The following is an 18,996-nucleotide window of genomic DNA, read 5'->3' on the forward strand; positions in this document are numbered from 1 at the left end:
GAAGACACACACTGGCACAAGAAAACTAACTAGGGAGACAATGAAGAGAGGAAAACACAGAGTGAGCCTGTATGGGATTGTGCTCTATCTGCCTGTGACAGTAGCATCAGGGGCAATGTTGTTTTTCCCCAGTAGCTTTCCAATATAGTTACTCCATTCACTGATGAATTGAGAGTATGTGAAACTGTGCCAAAGCCAATCAAATCAAATTCCACCCAGCTGGTTAAATCCAATTCCCTGTGCCTTCCTCCACAATGCAAGGGCATCCATGGTACACTCTGCTGAACTGCCTCCTCCCTCCCAAAGCTCACTGCAGATCTGTGCAGCGTGGGTGATCTTCCCTCGTAAGTGTAACGTGTGGGTTTCTGGCTGCTTCTGAGTGCAGATCTTATCTCATTCAACCCTTGAAGAAACAATAAAAACAAAAAGAACAGTTACATATATATGTGTGTATATATATATAAATATTCTAGCACAGTTGCTCTTCAAATGTTTCCCCTAAAACAATGAACAATCTTTCCCTACTTGTGGGGTAGCTGCCTCTTTTTGCAGTGATTTCAAGCTGGTAAGAAACATGGCACTAATTAAAAAAGATTGTAATATAAGATAATATGCACATATCTGGGCTATGTATGTTTCATACATATAAGTGAATACTCCAACACTTGCTATCTGGTGCATCACCTTCCTTCTTGAAGCAACCGTTTCCTCCTGTACAGTAAGTGGCAATAGGCAGAGTCCTCTGGTTGCCACACACTTCAGAGTAGGAGTGTGACTTAGGGCTTTGCATTGTTGCCTAGAATAGTATCTCTTCATGGGTTAGCATGAGATTAATATACCAATTTATGCACTAAAGTTGAATAAATTAATCAAATAGCCCAAATTTCTGCCTTGATCCTTAAAAGAAATCTTTACTCTTTCCTTGATTCTCAAGGATTCCAGTAAGGCACTTGGTTCCTGCAAAACAAGAGTGCCATTCACCAGAGAAATAACTTCACTGATACCATTTGCATATTTTTAAACTGGGTCCCATCTCTTACATACTTTTTGTTAGGTCTGGTTGCCTTTCCTGTGAACAGTAGCTGCAGCTATCTGCTCTGTACAGAAACCTCCTATCTCCGGTGAAGGCTCAGTGGTTGGGGCTGGCAGATAACTTGTGTTGAGGCTGAAAGGATGTTTTCTGGCAAGCACTGGATTTCTACCTCCAAGAAAGAGAATACTGTTCTTAAGCCTGGAAGAATCAACACCTTCAGCAAAGGGGAAATCCACCATAGGAGAAGCCTGTGCAAATACTTGCGGGAGGGAATCTAAGACATGACCATGAATGCATTCCCTTGAGGAGCAGCTCAGTAAAAGGCTTTGCCATACAGCCTGGGTCAGAATCAAGTGTGATGCATTCTGAACTTGCCTTCAGGAAGGAAGTCTGCTAATGCTACTGAATTCAGGCTTGTAACAATAAATGCAAATATTAACAATAGGAATTGTCAGAGGGATAATAGCATTCCTCAGGTGTGTTCATCACTGGTTTTAACTGATTTGGAATTTATTACTATTGTCAAAAGAAATTTAGCTATTACAATCAACAAAGTCTAGGGTATGATTCAGTTGATCAGACTGAACACTTTGTACATGGGAATGTTAATTTTAAGCTTTTGCTTAAACTCCAGGCAGTGATTAGCTCTGTGAGAAAACTGATACGATGGCATTTTAGAGTGGCTGTACACCCTAACTGTGAGTAGGACTCCTACTAAACATCAGATGGCAGTGTGGGGAAGGTATTGTGTGACACAAATTTCTCAGGCTGCACTTAAAAGAGGAGCAGAATCAAAAGATCTAGTTATCACCACTCATCTATTTTAAGGGTTGGGGGAGGTTTTGTTTTTATTTGTTTATTTGTTTGTGTTTTTAACTGTGTTTCCCAAGTACAGTTTCATTTGGTTTGTGAACAGGGAATACTTTTGGATTAAATAATAGTTACAATATTTATCTGCTCAAAATAGCTAATAAGCTTATATAAGCAAAACACTGGCCTATATCTGCTGATTTGAAACACATTCTTCAATAAAGTTCTACGAAGATTTCAAGCACAGAATTTAATGGGTCACATCATTAATTTTAGCCTATTAAAATCCACTGTCTTTGTATAGTGGAGTGTCTTCTGTACAGTGGAGATGCTACAGATTTTTTGTGCAGGAATAGGCACTTTTTAAACAAAGGTATGTCAGCACTGACCAATTGTGAAAACCTTGACCTTAGTTTAGGGAGCTTTATGGTGCTCCTCAGCTGATGCAGTTGCTTGGGAGGGCAAAGTCATTTAAATATATAAATTGTAAATCTCAAGAACAGAATAGTCTCTAATCAAAGGACATACATTGACATCTCAGGATACATCTAGGCATCTAAATAAGGTACAGTGAGCTGTTCTTCCTATACTGTATGAATATTTATCAAATAATGCAGTTACATTTATATCATGCACTTCAAGTAGCTGAAATAAAATAATCATAATCAAACCCCAAATATGTTTTCATGGTATATATTTCACCTCTTCTCAGCTCTTACATACCAGCAGGAGACCATTATCCTAGAGCAGCATCTCTTTTCTTTGATTTGAAATATGTATTTTAGCACCTTTGTCATTATAATGTACTTCAGCAAGCTCTTGGAGTCAAAAGAGGAGGAATAAAGGTAAAAATTTAGAATGAAAGACTGCAAGCAAGAAAATAGGTAGCTATACAAAATAATAGAATTATGGATAGAATATAGAATGGTTTGGGTTGGAAGGGACCTTAAAGGGCATCCATCTAGTGATCAATAGTCACATCTAGTGATTACATTGGTCACAGCCAGTGATCGCAAATTTTCAATACATTAAAACAATTACAATGTCTAGTTTTAGAATATTAGTTTTAAATAAAAACCAAAGTTTAAATCAATTCTTTCTAATAAAGAAAACATTTCTTTTTAAGCTCTACTTATACATTTAGAGAAGCAAACTTCATAATTAATTCATCTACATCATGAAGTGGCCTGTTTTGTTTCAAAGCCTATGAAAATGTGGGTAAGTATAAACAGCAACTTTTGTCTTAAGATTTAGTTACAATAGATTTACAGCTGTTACAAATTTCTAAATAATTAGGAGTTATGAAATGTTTATGCAAAAGATACAGCAAGGCAACAGTTGCCCAGTTAGCATAACCCAAAAAGTCCTTAACAGACAATGGCACTGGGGCCCTAGGGGCAGTCAGAGCAGGAGGCTACAGGTTGAAAAGGCCACAAGTGAGCACATGTCCCTGATTGCTATGGGAAGGTGGGATTTAAGAGGGCAGGTCAGATAAGTCTTCCACAGGAATCTCACTAGTTTGAGGTCCTCTTGTAAGATGTGGTAAGCCAGGTGTTTCAGTAACATCTTACTGTTCTGTTGTATATATACTGAGATGATTTGATTCTTTAAAAATGGTGTTGAGATTTTCTGATTGTTGCTTATGCCTGTTTGAGATTTAACCTACCCTGCTGCCAGGTTAAAGTTAGGCCTGGTCTGAGCAGGCTCAGGCTCAGCTGGAGAGCAGGTGAGCTCTAGTGGAGGAGCTGAGGTGCCCTCAGGAAACGATGACATGGTGGAAGGAACTAGTTAGCATGACATCCTCCTAGACAGCAGTTCTAAAGCAGAGCTCAGCAAAGATTTTCCTTTGGATACAAACTACTGAATACACTAATACAAAAAAAGTTGCTGAACCTACCCTTAATCTATCTTGAGTTACTCAAACACAAATGTAACTCCAAATCTACTGCCCATCCATGTTTGAGGAGAGGAGCATCACAAAACTAGTTACCAGTTACATCTCCAAAACAATTTTATTTTGAAAATATTTCACATTCTTTTTCTTTCTTTTTGGTTCTTTGTAACCCACTAGAGCACATTTGCATCAATAAATGTGTGATCTGAAAAAAAAGTAAGATAAAAATCTACAAGTCTGTCATGTAATCACCTGACTTGAGCAGATCTTGTGAAAACAGCAGATATCATGAGATGCCTGACAGAATAAGTAATAGCTCCCTGGACACAGGGAGTCAAAGCATCTTTTATAAACACAGAAAAGTGCTTTTCTGTTATCAAATTATCAGTGTACCCATTCAACTACCATGACTCAGACCTCTAGCAGTCAAGAGATTTGCTTAGATTACAATGATTTAAAGGAAAAAAAAACACAAAACAACAAAAAAAGACTAATGAAAGCCATTCACCATCCCCATCTATAAGAATACTTTAAATATGGCAAAAGTGGATTTTGACTGGGAAAGCCCTAAACATAGGGAAGGTGGTACAAAGGGGCACTTCACACCCTCTCATTTCTCTGTGGCGTGTTATCTTTGGGACGGTCAGTCTAGAGGAGAGTTTAGCAAGTTCTCAAAGAATCCGTGCAGTCCCTACAAAGCTCTGGGACACCAGTGGCTATTTCCTGGTGGAAGCGGGTCCAAAAGGCTGAAATTGGCAAAGGGCTGTTGTTGCCCTTGGTGCGGGGCGGGCAGCGCCTGCCGCTCCTCCTGCGGCACCAGCGCGCCGAGCTCCTGCGCCGGGCGGAGTGTCCGCGGCCGAGCGCGGCAGCTCCGCTGAGCAGGGCCGGGGACCGGGGCTAGCGCGGGGAGCCCCGCGGCTCAGGGGGTTCCGCCGGGGCGGCCCCTCAGCCGAGCCGCGCTCCGCAGCCCGCCCGGCGGGAGGCGTCACCGCCCGCTTGAACCGGAACCGGTTCGCGGGGGCCGCCCGGGGCGGCTGCAGCTGCCGCCGCCGCTGCTGCTGCGGTGTGGCTGCCGCGGAGGCTGCGCCGCTGCCGCGTGGGTGCGTGCGCGGAGCGGGCCCGGCGGCTGGCGGGGCGGGGGAGGATGGGGCTGTGCCCCGGCGGGCCCCGCGCTGCCCGCCCGCCCAGGAGGGCGGCTTAGCTGCCGCAGCCCACGCCGGCGGCCGCGCTGCGGGGCCGCCTCCGCGGATGAGCCGCCGGGGGGAACCGCGGGCGAGTGCAGCCGCAGGGCGCCGCAGCCGCCGCCTCCTCCCCCGCCGCCGCTCCCTCTCGTCGCCGCTGCCGCCCATGGCTTCCCGCCGCCCCCGCTGACCGGCCGCCCCTCGCCTCCTCCCGAGCCGGGCCGGGCCGGGGCCGGGCAGAGAAGATGGGGAACACCACGTCCTGCTGCGTCTCCTCCAGCCCCAAGCTGCGCCGGAATGCCCACTCTCGGCTGGAGTCCTACCGCCCCGAGGCCGAGCTGAGCCGGGAGGACACGGGCTGCAACCTGCAGCACATCAGCGACCGGGAGAACATCGACGGTGAGCGCGGCGGGCGGCCCGCGGAGCCCCGCATCCCTCCCCCTGCCCTGCCCTGCCCTGCGCTCCCTGCGGCGCTGCCGGGGCTCCCCGCGGGCGGGGCCGGTCCCGGTCCCGCTGCCCCGCACCGTGCCGGGGCTGCTCCCCCTGCTCGCCCCCGCGGGGATGCCGCGGCACGTTCCGCCTCCAGAGCTGCTCCAGTCCCCGGGAGAGCCGTGCCTGCTGGCGGGGACTGCGAGCATCCCCGCGCCGCGCCGCATCCTCTGGCACGGTGCGGTTTTCCAGCCCCGGGGCTGCGCTGCCGAGACCCTTCGCCCTTCAGAGTGTGGAGAGGTGACATTCCGGGCAGTCCCGGCGGGCTGGGACACCGGGGCTCGGCTGTGGCCCGGGGGAGCGTCCCTCGCCCTTGGCAGGGCTGGCGGAGCCGAGCTCACGTCACCTGCCGGGATGTCACCTGCCAGGCCTCTGCAGGGGCGAGCGCTTAAAGGACAAACCCTGCCAGCGATGAAAGTGGGAGAAGTGTTTCCCATGACAACCTTCTCTTCCAGGGACTTTTTCTTCCGTTAGTGTCATGATGAGGCGCAGTGCTCATCGTGAATCCTGCCTTGCCCTCTCTTTCTCTGCAGAGATATTAAAAAAGCCATGTTCCTGTTGGTTTAGTCGTGACTGAGGTGATGCCGTTCACGCTGGCAAGAATACAGCTTTATTTTAAAGATGTGGGTTGAGTTAATGTATACATGTACTTTAGTTTTTGATTAGCTGAAGTATTTAGTCCTAAAACTTTACTTGCTAAAAGGTCAGCTACCTCATGGGTTTGTTCACATGAACTGCTTTTGGTAGAAAGCCAGAAAGAAGGACTTTGGTGCCCTTCAGTTTGCCTTCCACATTTTTTTCACAGCTTATTAGATTATGATTTTAGTGCAGAATTCAGTGTTCAGTCTCTTCTTGACGCTGGTAAAGTTATGAAGCCCATGGAAACGTATAGGTACCCTCGCTGGTTTCTTTCAGTGACTTTCAGATACAGGAATGTTTTTCAGATGTCTTTGCTACATGCAGCTGAAAAGTTGAGTGTAACAGGATCAGTAGGCAGAAAAAAAATACATAATGGCCTGATGTGAGAAAGCCAGGGAGATGAAAGAACCGATTGTTGATCTGTGAATGATTAATTCTTCCAGCATCAGTGCTGTACAGTGCAGCAGGATGCAGCTCTCTCCAATGGTATGGATTTCTCCATCTATAGCAACACAGGCTGCACTAAAGTTTTCGGTCAGAGAGACACGTGTGGGTTTTATGCCTTGTTCTCAGTGTGGTTTTTTTTTTTTTTAAGGATGGGAAGAAAGGCTTTGATGGAAATAGTAAGTGCATGTGTACTTGTTAAAATGTGCATACAATGCAAATAAGTTCCTGCATCTTAGTAGTTATTTGCAAAAAAAAATCCAGAAGATCTTTATTGGTTGGTTGTTTAATTTGTTGGGTCAAGGTACATGTGTGTTCTTTCTCTCTTTTCCTTTTAACTGTGGCATGTGTCAAGTGTAGAGTTGTAACCTGTTGCTAGAAAAAAGAAAATACCTCATGCGTTATTTATTTTACATTTTATTGGTTTTCATCTGGGGCCACTGTCACTGCAATGCCACAGTTTCAAATGGGCAAGCTGTCTTCAAATTTGAAAACTAACAGTTATGGGTTTCCTTTTTATGCTTTACTCTACTCCTGACCCTTTTTATGGATAGAGTTTGAGAATTAAGTTTTCAGTGTGGGGACTGGTGACAATAGACGTCTGTACATTCAAAACAATTGGACAGACTTGGGTAAAACAACTTTCTGAAGTGTGCTTTGTTGCAGGTGTGTTGCCCTGGAGTCATGCTCACTGACAGTCTCTTGGTTAAAGATGATGACTGAGTATTAAATGTAATAGGATGATTCCTTGTTTCTGAAATTTTATTTTGTGTTAGACTAGCTATTATGTTTTTTTTTGTTAGATTGTTTGAAGTTGTGTGGCATACAGAGGTTTATGGATGAGACACTGGGGTGGGAAAAACTCTTCACAGTAGAACTCTTCACAGAACTCTGATGATATTTTTACCATTTTAGAATGAAAGAACAATAGACTGGTTATCTGTGTTGTGAAGAGAGAATGCTGGGTGTTTATTCCTTAGTGTTCCTGCAAGTCATAAGGTTTCTCAGATTGGTAGTGTTGCCAATTATGCTTTTTAAAAAATTTAAATAAATGATGACAAAGACTAATGCACTGAAAGGAAACTTTTTTGACACTTAAAACTTATTTCTCACTGTTCTTCAAGTGAGGGCCCTTCTATCCTGCTTGGGTGTATGTGTCAGTGATAGGTCTCAAAGTGCAAATTCATGTCTCTAACAAGCGTTTACTTTGCCACTGGTACTTTTAGGAACTGTAAAAATCATGTCATGCAGTGTCTTAGCTACTGTGTTTTGTGTGGAAGTTGTTTTCATGCTCATATTGATGGAAATTCAGGAAACATTTTATTTTTTGAAGTGGGTAAAGCTGGGTAAATCAAGAACTTTTAGAACCTTTAAATCAGCTGTGGGTTATTTTAAGCTTTTAAGAGATGCGTGGTTTTCACTGTTGCAGGCCCTGTTTCTGCCAGTATGAGAGGGAGAAAGAAAAAGAGGGAGGGATGTCAAATCTTAGAGTGATTTAACTGGAAATTTTAGTACTAGTGGAACTGTTTGACATCTGCCTGTCTTATGTACTTCATAAGGAAATACTCATCAAATCTGCCTCCAAAATCATGCTTTTGAATTTTCTTCTCTCATTCAAGTTCCATACCCAATCCACTAGTAGTTTTTCAAAGAATAGGTAGAGAAAGTATTTTTTGCAGTAGGAATTGATTTTATGACAAAATACCTCTACATCACTGGTACTTTGCTAGAAAAATCTCAATTGCTGCAATATTTTACAGCTGTTTATGAATTGGTATCTGAAAGAGATGAATTGGTGTCTTAAAGAGAAGGGGAATTTTGAAAGAGTTTTGATGAACAGGAATTTATCAAGAGATTTATTCTGGCGAATAGTAAATTTGAATTCACCTCTCTTCCTCTTTTTTCTTCCCCTCAAATTTCTAAGAAGGTAGTGAACTTCTACAAAAATCCACACATGCAAAAATGCCTCTCTTGAATATTGTGCAGTCACCAGAAAACTTTGGTTTTGTTTGTTTCTGAATGCTTTTTTTGTTTATTTTATTGTTAGTTTGTACAGGCCCGTGATAATGAAGAACACCTAACAGATTTTTAATGTTTTCCTCTTTTGAGGAAGAGCAAGAGGGTAACTGTAACATACAGAGGTTACCTTCTGGTTTTGATGATTTGTTGCTTAGCTTCCACATTTTTCAGTGCTTTGCATTTAGAAGTTTACTTTAAGAAAATTGTGGCAGTGGATTCAAAACTTGTCGATTTCTACATCTATGTGTTTGCCATCAAATGGCAACCATAAGTAATAATGGTTGAGACCTTTATGTACCAAATTCTGTGTCACTTTGGATGCAAACTTTTCCCAGTTCTAGCCATGAAAGCACCTTGGTGTATGCATTGTGTGAGTCCTCGCTGGCTGGGCTGAGCACAGACTCCACTTACTCTTTACATCAGCAGGTCACAGTCAGGGCCAGGGGTGGTTTAGCTCATGAGAAGGCAGCATGTGTGCTTCCTCTCAGGTGTGATTCCTCTGTTTAAAGCATGGTTTCTACAGTCAGCTTTTCAAATATGGAGCTGTAGTGAGGGGGCGAAAGGGAACATCTTACCACAAGTATGATGGTGTGAAGCAAAGCTGGTACCATACAATGAAATTGGCCAAAAGGCTGCTCTTGAAACAGAGGCTAGATGGAGGGTTCCTAGGCTATTTCAAGAAAAGATGGTTGTTAGTGATCAGCTTCTCCCCTTTTTACCCCTTTACCCCACAAAAATCAGATTTACTATTCCCCTCTTTGTAAACTTCTGCTAATGTCACTAGGTCATGCATTGCTAGCTCAGATAATGTCTTGTACAACTGCGCATCACTGATAAACCTTTTCAGCCCTTTTTATGATGGGTCAATCATGTTAATTTTTTTGCTGCATAGTGCACAGGCTCCTAAGAATGGACTGATATTAAAAAAACTATTTATTTGTTCATTGAAGTATTTTTTTTCCGTCCATCTTCTTGGAACTGGCATAAGAGGGTCTCTGACTAGGGATTAGTTAGTATTTGTGTATTTCTTGTCTGCTGGGTTTCATAAGAATTACAAGATTTTAGCAAAATAGAAGGAAGTTTAAAAATGTCTGCCCCATATACCTAATGGAATTTTGCTGAAAGGGAATACTGGTGTTTTCAAGAGCTAGAGCATGATGGGCTGTACATTGTGAAGGAACTGACCTACTTCACAAAAGTCAAGACATAAGCGTTTCAGAAGCAAATTAAACATGTAGTGTGCTGCACACAGACCTTCCTGCTAAAACACGGATTGTAAAAGGATAGTCCTTCTTTCAAAACAAAGTCTGTTTGGTTTACAGAAAATTCTCTTTCAAAAAGTGTTCCCCTAGCCAGAACTCCAGCACAGAGGTGATCTATGTGTTTTTCAGTGCTATTGTTTGGTATTTGGTATTTGGCATTATCTACCGAAGCATTTGTCAGAGGTCATGTATCAAGGTACCCCTGTATTTGGATGCATCAAAAAATTAAAAATACAGCCTGCTGTGGCCTACACTGGTGACCCTAGGCATATATTGCACCTTGCTAAAGAGGCCTCTTGCACAGGTTTCTTTTTTCTTCTGTTATCAGCCTCATCTGGTTATTCTGTCAGTGCCCTTCTTCTCCTAAGAGACACCATCATGTTGTACAAGGCCTTCCTAAAGCCTCATTTTTACTCTGTTCACATCAAACCAATACATTTACACCCTGTATGAAGTCAGTATTTACATATTTAGCTGCAGAAGCTTTCAAAGGGGGACATACTAAGACTAGTCATATCTGAACTTACCTCCAAGAAATTTTATTAGTGCACTGCCATCCAATTAATATTTTCTTTGAAAGTGAGTTACACAATCTTGGGTGGGTAAATTGGTACTTGTAACAGAAGGACAAAACTTAAAATTATAGGTCTCAGAAAATGAAAGAACTACTGTATTTTGAGTTGTTTTGGATATTTTTGGATTTATATTTGGATTGTTTTTCCTTGGGTTTTGTAATAAGAATAATGTATTTAAAAGGAATGGAAACCTCTTCACTGTGTGGTCATAGCTGTTTTACCTAATTTTATATACTTACTGGAGGTTCTTCAGATTTCCAGGGTGTATTTACTGCATCTTCAGGCCTTGCTCAGGTCAGATAATATAAAAACCAGTCCTGGTGGGACATACAGCAGGTTATTGATACTGTGCATGCTTTTTCTGGCTGCTCTCTGCTGTGTATTCTGAGGCTGGAAGGGTAATAAGTGAGCAATGTCTAGCACTACCTGATGACTGGCCTTGTCCTTGTCTTTGTCCTGCCATCCAGCTGCATGTCACACATAGTCTAAATATCTTCCTTGTTTAACATCTTTGCAAGAATATGAAATAGACTTTGCAGACTGAAAGCATATATATAGCTTTTCTCTGAGCTTTCCATGTAGAAATGAATTAACAATACTTCTGCTTGTTTTCCTTTCCTTTGAACTTGTATAAATAGAACTTTTAAAATTTATTGATTTTCTGTGTGCGTTCTGACATATGGAGTGATCTTTTTCACTTCATCCTGCAAAATATTTAATATGTGTGCCATACCTCTCTGAAATGGCATGTGAAGAGCTAGTAAGCATTCATAAAACTTTTAAGTCTAGAGCTATGGATGGACTACATTCCAAGCAGGGTGCATAGGTGTTGCCTTCACTGGAGTAGTTACTACTTCCTCTGTACATTCTGTAAGAAGAACAGACGTTTTGTTAGGAGTTTTATCTCCTTACAAACCAACTTTAAAAGCAAATATTCCAGAATTGCTGAAATGGACTGTTGGGATGTTCATTTCCTGAGCTGAAATCTTTTGCAGAAGTTGACCAAAGTTCAGAGATGGTTTTACTGAGCTCAACTTAAGCTATCTTTTGTTGCTGATTTTGTAAGCCCCATATACCACCATAACCCATTCCCTCAGCTGGTGCAGTAGGAACATCACCAGCTCTTGTGCTTCTTCTAGGAGGACTGGTTTTAAATCTGGAGTGCTCAGTAGCCTGAGCTGGGTGGAAAAAGAACTTAGTTTTCAGGCCAAAGCTCCTGCTTCTAATCCTTAACTAGTATGGAGCTGGCTAAAGAGCTGTGGTTGGCATTAATGGAAAATTACTGATGAAAACCTGTTGGAGAATTTCCACAAAATCCTGTTTTTTCCCCCTTTTGTTTTAATTTGTTTCTTTTCTCATAATGCCTATAACATTTTGGGCCTGCAAATTGGAAAGGATTATTTAGATCATTCAGCTAAGGCAAGATTCTCAGATCATCAGGATTCACATTTTCCATTAACTGGTGTTAAAATCATAGAATATTCTGAGTTGCAAAAGACCCACAAGGATCATTGAAGTCCAACTTCTATTTATTTCCTTCTCTCTTTATTTCTTTGGAAATCAATACATATTCTTTTAAGTCAGGCTAATGTTCTAACCATGTTGCTGAAATACCTTTGCTATGGTGTAGTTTGCACTGCAAAACTTGTGCTCTCCTCCTGTAGCTTATGCTGGTTTGAACACAAAGTATCAATAAAATCAGTGGTTTTGGTGCTGTGAATGGCATTTTATTACTGTGTTTGTTGGTGTAAAAATGTTGCAGAAAACTGCAATAGCTGAATGCTCAGACAGTGTTATGGAATAGAGCTAATCCCCAGATTTTAGCGAATTTTCATCCACCTTGTGTAACATTCCCCATTCTCTTTTCTTCTGTGACTCTTAGAGGGAGAGTCTGCCCTGTGATATCCTGCTCTCTGCAATAAGAAGAGTCAGCCTTCAACTACTGCCTTGGAATTTTCTTTTAAATAAAACTCCACCCAGCCTTAGTTTAAAAAGTTGTATCTCAGACTTTTTGCTTTTTTTTTTTTTTTTTTTTTTGGTCTGCAGAATGATTCTTATGCAGCTGTGGCTGAGATCCAGAAGATATCAGATGGGAAGTGAAAGTATTTACTTTCAACACTATTGAAACCAATATGAGAACATGTTGAAATTTTAAAAGATTCTTTTCTTTGCTGTGTTGGTATTTCATTAAGAGTGGGAATTGATGGATTGTTCCTGCATCAGAAAGTTGGATTGTAAGGAGACAAAACTTACAGAAGATACAGAGTACTCCAGGGCTTTGTCAAGTTAGGCTACACTAAATGGCAGGATAAAGGTGCAGTGTTAGTAAAAGAAGATGCAAGACTTGGTGATACAGGGGTTCTTTTCTACATTCAGAATTGGATCCAGAATTTAGAATCACTGGCATATTTAAAACTGTTCATGTTTTGCATATTATCCCTTCACATCAGTATTCTGGGAAGAAGTATCTTTTTGTTGCCATGTTGTTATTTGTTTTATGGCATCCTAAGGGATGCTTCCAACTGAAGAAGAAACTTACTACCATCTTTGTTCCTGGAAAAAATACATTCATTTCAGATATTGTAAGTAGTACTGCATGGGAAAGAAACCCTGCTTGGTCAGCAAAGATGTTTTGCATTGTTATCCTACACTTTTCCACTTCTGTGCAAGCTCTCTATGGAGGGGTTTATTTAGAAATTGTCAGTAGATGAGGCTGTGTATGTGAAATGACTGGCAGTAGTTATGCTTTTGTGCTATTTATCAATATTTCCATTTTGCAGTTAAGTATACAGTGGTTTCTTTATCCTCCTTCCTGACCTTCCTATGGAAGGGCATTGCATTGGATTAGAAGATCCAGTGGCTGATCGTGAACACAGCAGATCATGCTTCTCTGCTTTGACTAAAAGAAACTTTGAGGCTGTGGTCAGTGAGTTTTACAAGCAGTAATTACATCTCTGAAGTACTTGGTGAGCTGGGTTGTGTGGTAAAGTGATGCAAGTGATCTAAAGACCTTGAAGAAGATCTTTCAACATTTGAAATTAATTAGATCTCTTCATTCCTAGGTTCATATTAGGGATTTTAGATCTCATCTGTTTCTGTAGCTTGAAAAAAGTTGTCCCTATGTTATATATGCAGTTTTCATTCAGTGAACTGTAGCCTCTACAAATTTGGTGTGGGTGTCCCTCCCCACTTCCTCCTCTTCAAAGAATGCTGTTAGAATAACCATTGTGAAATACAGGTTGGAAAAAGAAGTTGTTACAACTGAGAACATGCAGATAATCCTGAAAGAAATTTTCATTTCCAGACGGTTGGTTTGCTTATTATAGAGCTGCAGTCTCCTGTGTGTTTGGGAGGTAGAGCCACAGGAATTGGGTTCTTTAGTTCTTCCCTTCTTCCCCTTTGTTTTTTATCACTCTGTCATCATCTGCATTACTTGCCTCCTGCCTATGCTCAGCCCAACCTTCTACCCACAACACACAGACATCCTGTCCCTGGTCTCATCTCTTACTTGACCCTTTTGTTTCACAGCTCTTTTTGAGTGATGAGAAGTGCACAACAAATTGGTTCTTTAGGAGCCCAGTTCTATTAGGAATTGGGGTCTTTAAAATCTCTTTCTATTCCTGTTTATTTTGTTTTCTCTTCATTTTGGAGAACTTTGAAGAACTCATTTTGGTTTTATAAAGTTTATGAAATATATATGTTTGTGAAATATATAAGTTTATTAAATATATGACTGAAATAAACAGAATTAAAATTCATAATAATAAGTCCAGTGGCAGAATATTTTACCTAAAAATTCACAGCATTATTCTGCCTTGTTTGTAATTAAGGAAAAAATAGTTTCAGATTTTATTACAAAGAATTTTATTTCTAGTAGCTAGCAAAGATTCAACTGCTTCTATAGGCAGAATCTTAAATCTATTGCATCTCCAAACTTAGTAAAATCTGTTGAGGATTCTGAAATTAAGATACATGAGCTTTATCTGGTTAATATTATGATATTTCTTGTTAAAATCATGTGCAGCAGATTTCAAAGTTCAGATGGTAAGAGATATCAAGGTAAAATCCAGTTTCACAAGTGAACAACAAGATCTTCTGCATGTGCCTCTGCTCTGAGCTGTGTGTCAGTCCCACCTGATGCTCCCTGTGAATGCACAGCTCTCAGTGGCACTTCCTTCTTGGAGCTGGTTGTTGTGACTGTTCCTAGCTGGCAGAAATCCATATGCATTTATACAGTCACTCTGGAGGTTGAAAGCATGTGAAGAGTTTGGAAGTGCAATTGTATTTTAAGCTTTCCAATCACACTTCATGCAGCTAAATGTCCTCTTTTCTTTTAGGATAATTCACTTGGGATTAGTGTCTAGAATGCTGCATTCACAATATACAGTTACACTCTCTGTGTTGGATATAGAAATTGGAATTATAATTGTATGGGGGGTTTTCTGTACTTTTTCTTTGGGTTACGTACAGGAAGGATTTCTGGAGCTGAGATGGCCTAAAAATCTTTTTACCTATGGTAAAAAGAGTAAGAAGTAGGAGAGATTTAACTGGTTGTTTCATGGGGAAAAAGAAACCAATACTGCCTTTGAAAGCCAAAGAAAACAAAAAAATAGTTTAAAATTCCATATATAAGCACTGATGAAAATTCTAAATCTAGGAACTGATTTCCCTTGGGCAAAAATGGATATTTAAGTGAACGGGACAGTGCCAAGTTAAATTGGACTGGAAGTGACTGTTTTGTGAAAAATAAGCTCATGACATTAAGTCATATTTCTTTAAAAACTATTATGGTAAAGAATTATTTTTGTAACAAGTATTTGAGTCACAGTTCATGCAATCCAAACAATGAGGTTTTATATTACTACATGAGAACCTGAACTTATATTGTACAACTGCTTTCATATTTTCACTTACCTGAAAGTGTTTTTTTTTTTTGTTTCTTTTGTTTTTCTCCTTACTGCGCGTTTCAATTTTTGAATATAAATTTGCAATTCAACAGCAGTGAAATTATGTATGATTGTGGGTAGAAAAGGAGAAAAGAACTTCAGGAAGCACTTCTGTACTTCTTTTGTCTCTGATTTTTGTGTTGAATATCTCAAATTTCGCTCCCATGGATATGCCAGTGTATTTAATGTAGGGAGTGAGCAAATGTACTCGTACTGGCTCTGCAGGGTTATTCCAGTGAGGAATGGTGCTGGCACTGACTGCTGCCAGGTGCTCCAGAGGAGGTGCTGGCCGTGGGTGATCCCTGCAAAGCCCTGCCATGGCTCTGTGCCCGAGTGTCCTCCTGCTCCTGGTGGCTCAGGGCCTGCTCTGGTACCAGCCTGCTGGATAAATGTGCAAACCCAGTGTGCCATTTGTCTTTGGGATGTCTGAGAGCTGCAGGAAGCTCCAGAAGTGAAGGCAAAGCATCCGGGCTTTGGTAGAAGAGCAGGCTACAATTAGGTAGCAGATTCTGCCCCCAATTATTTTATTTTTGTGTGTGTGTGTGGTCTTCAATGAAAACTTTGCTCTTAAAGTCTTACTATACTCCAATACATTTGTTAAACATATTTTTAAAGTGAGAAATTAGTTTATTGATTTTTGGTGTGCTTCTAGTACAATGGTGAAAGCAGCTTTGAGCTGAAAGATAAATATATTCCTTTTTGATCATTCTTCCAATCATTTTTGATGATTTCTTCATCCTTGTTGCTTTACCAAGACTGTCTGATTTTTATGTCCTTTCCCCTCTTCCCCTTTGTTTTGTCTCACTCTGTCATAATCTGCCTTGCTTGCCTCCTGACTATGCTCAGCCAACCTCCTTCTACCCACACAGACATCCTTTCCCTGGTCTGATCTCCTCTTGCTTGACCCCTTCTGTTTCACAGTTCTTTTTCAGTGATGAGAAGTGCACAGCAATTACAGTTTGTTCTAGAGCAGGGTCAGTGAAGATTCCAGGGTGGCATCATAACTGTCAGCATTGATTTCCAAGCCCTCTATTATCTTACGTCATGTTTTCATTTCAACATTTGCTGCACATTCCTGTTTTCCTCCCTCTCCTACATGTTTTACAGACAAGAAAATAGTCCTTGTTCTCTTGGATCTGTGTGATGGTTATCCACAAATTGGTAAAATTTCTGTATTTCTGCATTGTCTCTTTGGACTTCGAAGTGCATTTTAATCTCTATAACTTTCTTCATGTCTTTTGGAGATGTGTTTTTAGTGATGAATATATGTCCTGGATTACAGTTGGGGACTGCAAATGAACCATGGTGTAATTCTTAAAACAGGCTGTGAAGCTGTGTAGGTTTTTTTTTCTTTTTAAAGAGTATGGAATACATATACACTGCTTTCTTCTGAATAAAAAACTGAAAAGAGAACTAGTTGATAGAAATCTTAAGATCTGCATTTCATGGAAAAAATTTCCTGGTAATTACCATCTTTGTAATTATACTCTGCCCATTATTCAATGTGTCCAGCTGTATGTAAATCTTCTCTAACCATGTGTTTTTGCATTTCTTTCCTCATGCAAATGAAGGCCCTTCTTGGTTTCTATTAGGGGACTGAAATCTGACTGATTTGGTGTGTCCTAATTGGAAGATAGAGTCTCTTGCTGGAAAATATTTTCTTTCTGTTGAAGTAGTGGGAATGTGCTTGAGCTCAGCATTGCCCAGTGGGATTGGTGGCTGGCCTCTTCTGGCCAGGGTTACCTGAGGGGCTGGCAGGGCAGGAAGGGCAGTTGTGCTGTCCCTGTTGGGTTCCTGAGTCCAGCCCAGTCCTGCCCTGCCAGGTAGTGGTGGCACCTAGAGGTTCCACTTGTGGGACTGTGTCTGGTGCACTTCCTTCTCTTGGCTTTGTTAGTCTGGGCTCTTGGCCACATGAGGGTTTTAATTTGTGGGTCAGAAGAGCTCTCTGTCCCTGTTGTCTACTTCTAGAAGGTGTTTTGCAGAAAGCTCCTGAAATTGTCATGAGTGCTTGCTCTGCTCCCCTTGCTGGCCATGCCATCATCTCCACCAGAAATTCCTTCACACTGGTGATTCTGTGCTAGTCAAAACTGGAGGGAATGTCACATCAGCATGTGTCACATCAGCATACTGTCAAATGTATAACTGTATAATGTATGCAGCTGTATAATTTCTCTTGTTTATGCAATAAAAACTGTATTTTATTGCAACTAGATTTCATGAGAATGTGCTGACCTGCTTGAGTCATTGTCAGTTCTTACATGGGGGTTTTAATCCTGGTTTTCATTGAGGTAAAATAGCTTTGGTGCAGGTATACCAGAAATAAGCTGTTACAGGTAATTATCAAATGAGGAGTGGGATAATTAATGATGAAAATGCTTTGGCAGGGGTGCAAAAGTATAGAATTAAGTGTGAAGCTTCACTTCAGCAGTGCAGTGGTACTCAAGTGCATTGCTGGCTGTAAAACACTTATATTTGCAATTATACTAAAGCACCTAAACTGTTGTTATCACACAATTAATTCCTATGATAAATTTTCTAACCAGGACCCATGTGGGAATAAGTCCTGTTGGAGTAATTCAGAGCATGGAACTTGCTCTTGCAAGACTCTTAGTGTTCAGCAAGGTGCTTGTTGAAAGAGGATATTGCATCTGATTTCTAAACAGTCCTGTTAGTTTCATACTGCTTGCTGCAGTTCTCTTTCCTCAAGTAACTGAGGTACGTTCTTCTTCATATCTGATAGAAAATAATGGGGCAAGCATGCACTGATAAAACTTGATTATTGATGTCTTCTAGAGAGTTGGTAATACCTACCTGTTAGCTGGAAAATAAGTTTTACCCAGGAACTGTTTGATCTCTGGAAAGATCTCTGTGGCATCTTTCAATTAAGATGTGACATTATTTACTTATTGTTTGGGGAGAAACCCAAGACTTGGTTCAAAAAACCAGTTTTATGCCACTGCTAAGTGGCATTTCCTGTCTATCTTGCTCTTTGGGTCTGGTGTCTTTTTTCTTGCTCTAAGTTTTCCTTGTATCCTTCTCTTCTCTTTTGTCTTCTGTTTATCTCTTTTTGGCAGGGTTTATTGTTTTGCCACAAGTAAGCTTTCTTATCATATCAAGCTGAAGTTATTATCCAGAGTTTGATCATGATAGCATTTTTTGGTGCCATACCTAAACTTGGGCTGAGTGTATTTTTTGTAATGGAATTCAAAATAGATGTGGGGAAAAAGTCAGAGTTTCCTGATGCTATATAGCAGCTATGTCCAGGCACATGCCTTTGTATTTTAATTAAATAGCCAATATATTGGTAGTTAGCATTAATTATTTCCATTAGTTTCATTCCTTTGATTAAAAGGGATAATTGTCATCTTTGTGGTAGTACATTCACCTGGCAAACAATGGAGAATCAGAAATTACTTGCAAATGAAGGTTGTTGTGATGAACAACACTTTGTGTTCATGCTTGTGCTTATTAGTATAATATGTTAATAATGGGTAACTTATGTGTTTTCAAGCTCAGAGAGCAGTAAGAAATCTCCTTGGCTCTCTATTTATCAGAAATATGAAATTTAAAAAAAAGAAAAGGATTGGTGATATGAACAAAGAAAACTGAAAACTATTTGAATATTAAATAATTTGCAAATACTATGCCTGGCTCTTAGGAACAGGATTTATTTTTAAGTTAATATATGTCCTCTTCCTCTTAAT

At 40.8% G+C, this 18,996-nt stretch overlaps 1 protein-coding gene across 1 annotated transcript in view; it reads left to right on the top strand.

Annotated features, from left to right (window-relative positions):
* Positions 1-4,799: 4,799 nt before the first annotated feature.
* CCNY (cyclin Y) overlaps positions 4,800-18,996 on the top strand; it is a 115,930-nt gene continuing 101,733 nt past the window's right edge. Inside the window, exon 1 of the mRNA XM_056485524.1 lies at positions 4,800-5,317. Within this exon, the coding sequence (XP_056341499.1) occupies positions 5,164-5,317 (154 nt within the window). The 5' untranslated portion in view covers positions 4,800-5,163. The remainder of the gene's footprint in view (positions 5,318-18,996) is intronic.

Source organism: Oenanthe melanoleuca, chromosome 2 (genome assembly GCF_029582105.1).
Source record: "Oenanthe melanoleuca isolate GR-GAL-2019-014 chromosome 2, OMel1.0, whole genome shotgun sequence".
NCBI lineage: Eukaryota > Metazoa > Chordata > Aves > Passeriformes > Muscicapidae > Oenanthe > Oenanthe melanoleuca.